The sequence below is a fragment of the Sinocyclocheilus rhinocerous genome, unplaced genomic scaffold (assembly GCF_001515625.1).
Source record: "Sinocyclocheilus rhinocerous isolate Xijiao unplaced genomic scaffold, SAMN03320098_v1.1 scaffold594, whole genome shotgun sequence".
NCBI classification, from domain to species: Eukaryota; Metazoa; Chordata; class Actinopteri; order Cypriniformes; family Cyprinidae; genus Sinocyclocheilus; species Sinocyclocheilus rhinocerous.
This window is the reverse complement of record NW_015645059.1, coordinates 1,550,101-1,561,194: the sequence shown is the minus strand read 5'-3', so window position 1 is coordinate 1,561,194 and position 11,094 is coordinate 1,550,101. Positions and strand designations below refer to the sequence as shown.

The 11,094-nt window shown below is 37.8% G+C and overlaps 2 protein-coding genes across 6 annotated transcripts in view; one reads left to right on the top strand and one right to left on the bottom strand.

Moving 5' to 3' along the window:
• Positions 1-8,531, top strand: part of LOC107705250 (uncharacterized protein CXorf23-like) — a 10,233-nt gene extending 1,702 nt beyond the window's left edge. Inside the window, exons 2-11 of one of the 3 annotated variants that reach the window (XM_016508454.1) lie at positions 1,337-1,380; positions 1,474-2,001; positions 2,350-3,030; positions 6,384-6,553; positions 6,664-6,802; positions 6,989-7,046; positions 7,131-7,261; positions 7,453-7,546; positions 7,625-7,741; positions 7,932-8,531. In XM_016508454.1, coding sequence (XP_016363940.1) covers positions 1,343-1,380; positions 1,474-2,001; positions 2,350-3,030; positions 6,384-6,553; positions 6,664-6,802; positions 6,989-7,046; positions 7,131-7,261; positions 7,453-7,546; positions 7,625-7,723 — 1,938 coding nt within the window. In that variant the 5' untranslated portion in view covers positions 1,337-1,342 and the 3' untranslated portion in view covers positions 7,724-7,741; positions 7,932-8,531. Of the gene's footprint in view, positions 1-1,336; positions 1,381-1,473; positions 2,002-2,349; positions 3,031-6,383; positions 6,554-6,663; positions 6,803-6,988; positions 7,047-7,130; positions 7,331-7,452; positions 7,547-7,624; positions 7,742-7,931 lie in introns of those variants that run through there. The other 2 variants (XM_016508453.1, XM_016508455.1) reach the window with 2 other exon arrangements.
• A 20-nt stretch (positions 8,532-8,551) lies between these two features.
• Positions 8,552-11,094, bottom strand: part of lipib (lipase, member Ib) — an 8,480-nt gene continuing 5,937 nt past the window's right edge. For all 3 annotated transcript variants that reach the window (XM_016508456.1, XM_016508457.1, XM_016508458.1), the window contains 4 exons: positions 9,970-10,059; positions 9,774-9,882; positions 9,514-9,687; positions 8,552-9,278 (listed from right to left, as the gene is read on the bottom strand). In XM_016508456.1, coding sequence (XP_016363942.1) covers positions 9,203-9,278; positions 9,514-9,687; positions 9,774-9,882; positions 9,970-10,059 — 449 coding nt within the window. In that variant the 3' untranslated portion in view covers positions 8,552-9,202. The remainder of the gene's footprint in view (positions 9,279-9,513; positions 9,688-9,773; positions 9,883-9,969; positions 10,060-11,094) is intronic.

Sequence of the window (11,094 nt, the reverse complement as noted above, 5' to 3'; positions counted from 1 at the left end):
AGCGGCCAGTTGATGAATTACAGTTTAAGTCACTTCCTTGTTGGCTTCACGAGAGAGAGCGGGAGGTTGCCGCTTGGTTCGTACACGGATAATGACTGATAAAACTGTTTTTACTAGCGGACAACTACAGTGGATACTGTAGTATTCGTTAAATTTACTTACTTGATGATGTTGTGTGCTCAAAATGCCTTGAAGACTCAAATGCAGCCAAGTTTGTGATTCCAAATCGCGCCCGCGATCATACGCGTGTGACGTGCGGATGTCAATGCGGGAGAGGTGCGTCTGACTCCGGTCTACTTTTACACTGCTGCCGCGGGTTATTATTCAAGTTAGCGGTTCTAAATACAAATAAATAAGCTGCCTTCTCACTAGACCCTCTGCTTTGCAGCACAGTTAATGATATGCTAAGGATAGAATCCCTTGACGCGATTGGTTATTGAATTTTGTGACGTAGCAAAAAAAAGGCCGCGTTTCAAACCGCGTTTCTGTGACTGCCTTTGTGAAACTACAGTTTTAAGGAGAAAATACTCGGCAATGGTGTTGATAAATGGATTGGCACATGGTTTGTCTAAAAGCATATTAAAAACACCACATAGACAAATAAACAACATAAAAAACTTGATTTTCACCACAGGGGGACTTTAAGAAATTTTACGATGGTTTTACTACAGTAACGCCTACTCCAGTTGATATGGTATTTTTATAAATTTATTTTTTTGTGTTGAATTTTCCAGTGTTAATGAAACGATGCGAAGTGTAAAGAAAAAATAGCTACATAAATCTTTGTGGAAAAAATGGGAGGAGGGTGGTTTTCCTGTAACCTGGTAATATTATAATTTTTTTTTTAAACTTGATTTCCAGGCTTTTGTTCTACTGAAAGCATGATTTAGGTACTAATAAGTATAATAATTTAAATTTATTAATTTCACAAATTGACAAAAATGGAAAATTGCCTCATAAATATCTATAATAAAAAAAAATAATAATAAAACTAAATCTTAAAAGCAATCATGAGTGACCAGAGAAATAATAGAAAATCATGCAGATTCACTGGTCAAAATGTGTGGAAACGTCAAAATACTTTACAGATATGTTTGTTTAAACTTATTATGACCACATTCAGTGCCTATTTCAGGTTTATAATTCATATAAACTTGAGTTTTATATTTAACACGCAAAAGAGGGATTTTAAAAAGGGAGTATATATATAATATGCCATTTTGTGCTGTTGTATTTTGATGAAAAACTACTATGTTAAAACGTTGGTAAATTTTCAGAATGGAGACCTCGGTTGCATAAATTTGGTCTCATGGCTAACAGTTTCTTGTTTTTCAAGGAAACAATGTCACGTCCGCGTTCGAGATCTCCCTTGTATTCAAGGTATTTAATCTAAAGTTGGTGTTACAAAAAACTTTATTTTGTTGTTGCATTGCTGGTTATTAACAGCTTCTTGAACCTCTCGAATATTAACAGAATCCCAACTATTCATGGGAGGAGAGCGGAAGGATTATATGATAACCAGATACATTCATCGGTACAGTCTGATGCGTGGAGAAACCCTGAATATGTCAACAAAGTAGAAAGTAGCACACATTGGAACAAAGATTCCTATCAAGGAGAGCAACATGTTGACCACTGGGCCAATTTTATTGATGCGATAGAGCATGCTCAAAAAAGAGGGGCTTCACCTATGACCAGATACCACATGCAGGGTGATGAAGAAAGGCCGCCCCATTCTCCAAGGAGGCTGCCTAGGGAAAGGTTACCATCCCCTAATCACACACATTTTGGTGTTGAAGAGCGCTACAGGATGCCATCACCAGGCTGGAACAAGAATAAAGGCGTTGATAAGGAGCTCAGTTCACAACATAACCACAGAGAATCGAGGGACAGGTCTTATCCAAGACATCCCGAAGGAAGAAGACAGGACAGGATGGATTATGGATTTCATAATGAAGAATATGGCGGTCAATATCAAGAAAGGGGCTCCTTTTCAGAGAGGTACAAGAATGCATTTCTTTCCCCGCTTCATACGTCTGACGTGGATGGAGAGGAACGAAGAAAAGAAGAAAGGATTCAGTCACTTTCTTTGATGGATAAATGTTTTTCTAATTGCATCTGTTACATTTAATCTCTTTAATTTTACATTTTAGTCAGTAATGTATTTAATTTTATTTGTTTACCCCTTCTTTTGTTTTTTTGAGATTAGTTTCAGTTAACTGTCATTATCATCAATTGGAATATATAGATCCAATTAGTTGAACTGTTCGTTAAAACCTTGCTAGTAACTATGTATTATTGTAATTTCATTCTAATCTTGGACAAATGTTACTTGCTTTCTTAATACAGGTCATCAAAGTCAGATTATAGGGAGCATCACCCTCCTTCTGAAGGACTTACAGATTTTGGTCTGCCGGATGAGTTCGTTGAGCATCACAGGGGCTTCAGCCCACGTCGTGCACCTGTCATTGTCGAACACGATCATGGAATTGCAAAACAAGATTCAAGGAACCGCGATCCCCCAAAAATGAGTGGCAATCTGAGGAGCAGAGACCCACCTAGGACAAGTGAAACCCAGAGGAATCGTGATCGAGATAGAGACCAAGCCTATCAAACGCGTACCTTACAAGATAGACATGGCGGACGACCAAATAGTAATCCCCAAGAGGAATCAAGAAAGAACTACTCTTCTTATGGAAGAGAAATTCAAGGAAGAGAGCGCTTAAGACACATGGATCAACCTAGAATGGAGTCACATTCAAGAGACTCAGAAGCACGGAGGGAAATGGATTTAAGGGATGTGAGGGATGTTGATTTGAGGAACAGAGAAAGAGAACCTGCCCCCGCTTGGGAGGAAGAGAGATCGCAAAGGAATCGTGGAAGGATGATGGGGCAAGGAGTGGTTCGCCAAAGACCTCAGTATCACAGGAAGCCAAACACTAATGTTGGTCCTGCACCTAGAATGGATTTCAGTGAACAGGAGACCCTCAAGATCAAGGTGGACATGAGTCGCCCCGTTAGGCAAAGCAGGTATAGTATCATTGTCGTACCACTTTTGTTTAGGGTCAAAAGTTCATGCCTCTTTTCTGTGTCCACTGTCCCCACACCATGAAGACATGAAGAACAACAGTCTACAGATTGTGAACGTCAAGAAGATTCAGTGGGAAGTGTGGAGTTGCATCCAGAAAACCCATTAATGGGCTGTTTTGTGTCTTATCATCGTGTACATGGGTATTGAAGATCATACCAAAATATGATCACTGCAAGAGTAATCTTCATTCAAGGTTCCCAGGATATCCCGGACAGCCCTCTGAAGAGCTTTAAAAGGGAAAGGATTTTTAAGGATGTTTAGATGTATCCCCTGAAGTTCAGTCATATCTCTTGTGATTAAGCCATCTTATTCAAACCAGGGAGTAATGGAATGAATCAAGGATTGATCTGATATTTCTGAAGTATTCATCTTGTGCTGTTGTGTTGCCACACAAATGCACGTCTCGTTCAAGCAGGTGTTTGGATGTGAAAGCTACTAATCGTTCAGTAATCAGGAACATGGACTACTTCAAGGCCCTGACGTGGCTGATGCATCCTAAAATGGGACCAACAGGAGAAGGACACTACTGGTGATCATTCACAAGAAAAGGGTTACAGAAGGTATGTGGAGAAATTCCAAACTGTACAAATCCCAGTTTGCATAAAAAGATGCAAGATGCAATATCCAAGATGCAGTGTGCTATTTCTTGACATAAATTCTTGAGTGTCTTAACATGTGAATGTTTGTTCCGTGGAGAAGATGTGATTTGGATTGCCTTTCATCTTCACTCTTCATTTAAATGGAAGTCACAGGACCAAATTACCAGGTTGGCAGTAAATCCTGTTGAAAACACATCTTTCTGCTGCTAATTCCTTCATATTAATGGTTCATCAGATGACGGAAGTTCTAGACTGGAATTTCATGGATCTCAGCTTGATTTGGTTAAGGACTATTGGTTAAGGATGATGTTCTCCACCAGTTAGCCCAGGCAAAAGAAAATCAGTCCCCCTTTTTTCGTCCACATTTTGGCTATTCAAGATGATGTCTCCACCAAAATACCAGTGCCCCACAGGGTTTGAGCTCTTCTACTTGTAAAGCTGTATTGACTGCAGGTAAGTCAGCAACCATACAATCAAATTGAAGTTGAGTAGGTATGCGCAAGTTTTCCAGATGTCCACAGCATTCAGACTGTCACCCGCTTCAGATTGTTTTCCTTGTGGGGGAAGAAGTATGGCCTTGTTTGAGAGGAAGAAGATGAGGCTGAAAGGACAATTTAATAATTTAAACTGGCGCTGAAGCAAAAACCTTCACACAACTTTCTGTCTTCAAGAAACGTCTCGGATGTGTTTGGTTTCCGCAAAGCTGATTAATTGCTTGTACTATCCTAATATGCATTTGTTGATGTTTTTACCATGGGAAGAAATTCTGAGGCAGATGCCCATAGACACAGATTTTGTGATCACTAACCTGCATTTGATGATTGCAATCTCATTCAGCAATCACCCATTCTGCATTGAGTGAGTACTGGAACATGTGGATGGAGCAAAGATGCTTGGGTTGAAGAAGACACCACCATTGTGATGTTTCCATTTTGTAGAACCAACAGCTATCAATTCACAATGAAAGAAACCAAAGAAGCATAATCAAAATATTCTATTCATATTGACATTGCAAGAGGAACGTTTTGAAGCCTTTTTGTATTTACTCATTTGGAAGACACCTCTATCCAGAGATTTATGTATACAGTGCCTTCAAGATCGACAATTTGTGTTCCCTGCCAAACAAATCCATGACCTTGGCGTGGCTAGAACCATACATTACCAGATGATCTACTGGACCTCCTGCATTTTGTTTCCATATTTGGACTTTGGATTAGAAAGTCATCCCGTTGTATAAGTAAGTGATGAGAACTCGGTAGACATGGCTATTTGCAAGATTCTTCAAGAAATTTTTGCCAAGTTTCCTAAATATGCATCTGTTATGTTGAGGTATTTTTAACAAGGATTTGGCAATGAAGAAAATGGAAGACCCAAAGTGGCAACTGAAAATTCTACAATAATACCTGTTTACAGATAAACTTGTTTGGAGCAACTGCCAACAGACATTTGATTTCATCCCCAAGACAGTCAAGCAGCAAGATTTGCTTATGAGATTTACATAGAAATGATTTGCCATATGCCAAGGAAAAGTCTACAATCATTGCTGAAATTGGAGGGTATGCCATTTTATTCAGCAAGAAGAGGGGTCTGTGAAGACACCAACCCAACCGAAGATCTTCAAAAGTCTTCCAGCAGTTACCTAAAGTTGATGCCATCGCTCCCATAATTGAGTTTATTATGAAGTTCAATGCATCTAATACTTGTCTAAGATTACTCAAGCTCACCAATCAAGATATTGCATTGCAAGAAAAAACACATTGAGATGTGTTGACTGATTTTATTGGTCGCCATGTGTTGGCACTCTGGAACAAATGAGTTTATTGAAGGATCCTCTGAATGGAAACACGCAATGACAGTGAGAGGAGAGGCATGAACTTGCCATATTTATTATGAGCTGACATTTTTATTATGCACCATTCAATTATTTATTTAGTGATATGGTATTTAAATGAAGGTTGAGCCAACCCAAATTTTAGGTTTGCCCCAAATTGCGTTCTTATGCATTATTCTATGACGTTTTGTAGTGTAAATAGTGTGAGTTGTTCACACTGAAAATTCCAAAAAGATAAAGTGTAATTTAAATACTCTGATGATGCACTTTAAAAAAATAAAAAATAAAAAATTATGGAATGTTGGACACTTCATGCACTCACTGTCTCAGCTTTAATTACGTAGCAAAGGGGGTTGGGCTATCAGTCACCGATTATGAATGAAATAACCTTATAAAATTCATACACAACATTGTTGAGTATAGCTTTTGTTTTTCAGCACACCGCTCAAATTGAACTGAAATTACGAATTGTTAAAACAACAATCTGAATAGCGTGCACCTACTTTTTATTTACTGGGTCACAGTGAATCAACTCAGTGAATCGTTTAAGTTGTTTTCTTGAAAAGGTGACCACTTTTAATTTCATTGGAAGAGATGTCTTATATTAATAGAAGTAGTGCTGGTAAATTTCTAGATTAAAAGGGATTATATGACAGGTAAAGGGCCAATTGTTTTGCATTAAAATAATCATTGCAGTGTTTATGGTTAATCTTAAACATTACTACTGAACATTTGTACCTGAACTTTGTTATTCCAATTTATATTAATTCACAAGTGTTGTCATCTGGTTAATGTGTTGAAAGGAACATTTTAAAGCTGGAATGGGACCTTATATCTCTATATCATGTGACCTCTTGTTCAGTCATTTAGGATACTCTTCAGATAGGCAGTTATCACTTGACTTAGTCAATGTGGGTCGACAACGCCTTGATTTCCTTCCCATGCTGGAGCATTCTGGAACTTACAGAGAATCAGCAGTGCATTCTGGGACATTTGCCCAAGAGATCATCACCCTTGTGCACCAGGTTAAAGGTCAGGAACCAATGGATTAGCTTGGCAGTATATTGTGTATCTTAGAAAGAGCTTATATTACGTAGCAAAGAGTTGATTTTGGTTTAACTGTTTGCTTATTTGTTTTGCAGAAAATTACTTTAGGGGCCAAGGCATCACACTTAATGAACGTTTTGCAAATGGACAGTTTTATTCACTCCAAGATGAGTTTAAGGAGGATGAAGAAGAACAGGAGGAGGAGATGGGAAACGTGAGGCCAGTCATGAATAGGTACACTTGCCAGTTAATTTGTTTTTATTCATTAGTGAAGCTTGCAAAGGTAAGCATGACTATTATTTTTATTTAGGATTAATGTTTTTATTTATGATTAAAGATTTGTTTACCCCAATCCTAAATTAGAAATTTTCTCCACACCATTTGTGATACAAGCATGACAATTCTGGTCTTTTATTATAGGCAACACAGAATGCCTTCATCAGAAACTCAGATCTTCTGCAAGATAGGGCCGGATCCAGTAAGTTGATCTGTTTTTTTAGGTCCATCAACATCAAATAGAATATTTCATGTATGTTGGTTCAAATTTGAAATGTTTTGCTAGCTTCAGAGACGACAGCTTGTCCCCGACCCTAGTGACCTCAGGTATGACCTGGAGCGAAGAAGACAACAGCGAATGGAGGGTGTGAAGATCACCATTGCTGGGGGAAACTTTGCTCCAGTGGCTCCTGAGGGGTATGGACTGAAAAGTGTTCCTGTTAGCTGTCTTCAGACCAACTTTTAATATTATTGCTATGCATTCAGGTGCTATGCCAATATATTTGATTTACAAAATTATGGCCTGGTTTCACATACAGGGCTTAGACTAAGCCAGGATTAGGCCATAGTTCAATTAGCTATTGTCTATTGCTATTGTCTTTCCAAAGTCAAGAGAGTGATCCCTATGTGAGAGATGATCCTGAAGAAGTGGATGAGAACTTTAGGTGGTCGGAACAAGACCATGAGCGTGAAAGGCAGTGGGTGAGTTGTTGTTGATGTGAAACGTGTCTATTTTTAAGAGTATAATTGTTCATACCATGACTCATTTTGGTCCTTCAGGATGGTCCCCGTCAAAGAATGCCAGTACCTAACAGACAGAACTTCAATCCGCGGGGGAATTTCAATCGGAAAAGCAGACCACGGGGACGGAGGACTTGAAATAGTGGTGAGGAAAATGTGTGTATGTGTGTGTATTTAATTATATTATGATTATGTATGTTTAGATAAATATGTATTTATATATATTTTTTTGACTAATATATATTTATACATTATTTCTCTGAATTTCAAACATAAGTATTTGATGTAGTGTACATTGCTTCTTTATTTTCTGTTCTCTCTATTTTGTTTTGTTTGTTACCTGCAGGTGGCAGTGCGTGAGAAGAAAGTCAACAATTCAGACCTGAGGTCACTTGTGCGCAACTGTGTTTTTGTTGTGTCCGTTTTGATATTAGAACTACCAAGACCTTGATTCAAAGTCCACTGCTTCTCCACATTTGGTGGATCTTTTTCATCCATTTTTTATTCACCCACTACCATTTGTTTGATTTAAGGAAACAGCTTGTAAAGATTATTTGATTTGAAGATGGAAACAAATGTAAATAGGACACCTCAATGGGCAAGTTAAAGTGATAAAGATTAAGTATCACCTTGCCCTGCTCTCATCCTGAAATAATGCTATTCTTCATTATCAGTGGAGTAACTACAGTTTAGTTTTTGATTTGATATTCCACAATATTTACAAGGCACAAATTACAATTTATACAATATGTAAATTTAATTGCTAATTAAATTTTGAAATTCAATTGCCATTTCATAGCAGTACGCAACACATGGATAGTTTTGCTTTTATACTAAAATACAGACTTTTTGTCGTACCTACATATGACAAAATAATTTCATATTTGATGTATCCTGCTGTGTAAACTCAAAGTAGAAAATAAAATCTATTTGTGCCAAAACATTCTCAAATTAAGCTTCAGCTGGTTTCAGTCCACAAATTATTTTACAAAAGAATGCAAAAGCTGTACATGTAAAACATCTTTACAGTAGAATATTTGGTTCATACATAACTATACAGAAATTATATAGATCGTTCCAACAGGAGTCAGAATTTAATATTGTAAAACTGCACTTTAATTCTGCCCTCAACAGAAAATGTGTCTGGTATAACAATTTTATACTAGTACAATCACAGTAGTAATCACAGAAAAGGCACTAAAAGTTTTTAACTGTTTAGACACTTTGAAATGTCTGTTATAGTTCAGATAGGCGTTTCAATGTGATTTTCTACAGATGAGATTAATTACAGGGCAACGGTTTGAAAGACACCTCAGCATTCTCCTCCAAAATAATGTCATATCTACACATTAGTGGCCTATTGGGGAAAGGAGCAGACACCATAATTAAATGCCTGTTTGTTAGTTCAGATAGGCGTTTCAGTGTGATTTTCTACAGATGAGATTCAGATTAATCACAAGGCAACGGTTTGAAAGACACCTCAGCATTCTCCTCCAAAATAATGTCATATCTACACATTAGTGGCCTATTGGGGAAAGGAGCAGACACCATAATTAAATGCCTGTTTGTTAGTTCAGATAGGCGTTTCAGTGTGATTTTCTACAGATGAGATTCAGATTAATCACAAGGCAACGGTTTGAAAGACACCTCAGCATTCTCCTCCAAAATAATGTCATATCGACACATTAGTGGCCTGTTGGGGAAAGAAGCAGGCACCATAATTAAAAACCTTTTTTTGTTGAGCATGCATTACAAATGTTATAATATTTCACTGTATTTTACACTATTTTTTGATCATATAAATGCAGCCTTGTTGAATGTAAAAGACTTCTTTCGAAAACATTTGATCCTAAACTTTTGAACAGTAGTGTATTAATTCATTAGTTTAGGATGGTTAGTAATTCAGAAAAGTAATTGTAGTTATTCACCTGTTTGGATTTTCCAGTGGGGTTATCCGAATACGAAGCAGCCTTATCTTGTATCGAGGTCCAATCATATTCCCAGTGACAATCCGTAAAGAGATTTTCTGAATTGGATATAAATCCTCATCAAACTGTGCCAGTAATCGAGTGGATGTATACTGCTCAAACCTCAACTGCTTACTAACAAAAACATACAAAACAACCATTACATGATGACAAGTCAAAGATGAATGGATCTATATAAACTCATTTTTGCAGTTACGTACGTATCTATCTGGGACTCTATTACATTTTTTCCGTTGTACAGTCGGAGTATGACCACCCCCCAGCGCAGAAACTGGTTCCAGGTAACTAGGTCCACTCTGTAGCTTGTCTCTGTTAAAATGAGAAATCAGAATATTGCACAAACCTCTTTTGAGAAAACAACATCTGCAATGAGCCGTTATAGAGCTGCTAACTCACTGCTGTAGGGGAGCTCTGCCGTAGTTGAGAAATACGCTCTTGTTTGCCCCAGCCTCAAGAGTGTATCCCTCCACTGGCTCATGTCATAACCTGAAGATGAAGATCATAGTTAATCTTACATTATAAACAGCTAGGGCCAGTCCAAAACTCGTGATAGTCTAACAGCACTGTGACCTTTTTGTTTGTATCACTCTGCTTCTGCTTGTCTGTGTTTGGTTGTAATTGCTGGCTCAAAAAAATAATTAGATCTGTTTTGTCACATGATCCTTCAGAAATGTTGAAGGAAGCTCAAGAAGCACTTCTTATTGTCAGTGTTGTGAAAACGGTTGTGCTGCTTAATATTTTTGTCGAAACCATGATACGTTTTCTTTGATAGAAAGTTCAAAAGAACAGTTTAATTAAAAATATTGTGTAACATAAAAGTACTGTCTCTTTTGATCTAATAATGCATATTTTCTAAATAAAAGTATTAAAGGAGTCATATGATGTTGCTAAAAAGAACATTATTTTGTGTATTTGGTGTAATGAAATGTGTTTATGCGGTTTAAGGTTCAAAAAACACATTATTTTCCACATACTGTACATTATTGTTTCTCCTCTATGCCCCGCCTTTCTGAAATGCGTCGATTTTTACAAAGCTCATCGGTCTGAAAAGCGAGGTGTGCTCTGATTGGCCAGCTATCCAGTGCGTTATGATTGGCCGAATACCTCAAGCGTGTGACGGAAATGTTACGCCCCTTACCATATTGTGATGCCCTGTCCGGCCGAAGCGACGAGACAAAAACATGAAAACCCATTATAAACGAGGTATTTGTTGCATCGAGTGGGGACATAATTATGGATTATAATGACTTATAGAGAATGAGGAGTTATGTCACGATCTTTTCACTCCACATTGCATTTCGGGAAGGCGCCGCCATATAGCATCCGTTGATATGAAGGAGCTATCTCTCAAAACTGCACTTCTTCTTGCCCTCGCTTCGGCTAAGCGCTCTTTAGAAAACTGTAATCTAGAAAGCGCTTCTGGATTAAGACAACGATTTCTAAAGTTAATATGTTGGGCTCATCTGTTTTTCCACACATATTATGCTTTATTAGTAAGATGTGTGTACAGAATGTGGTCTT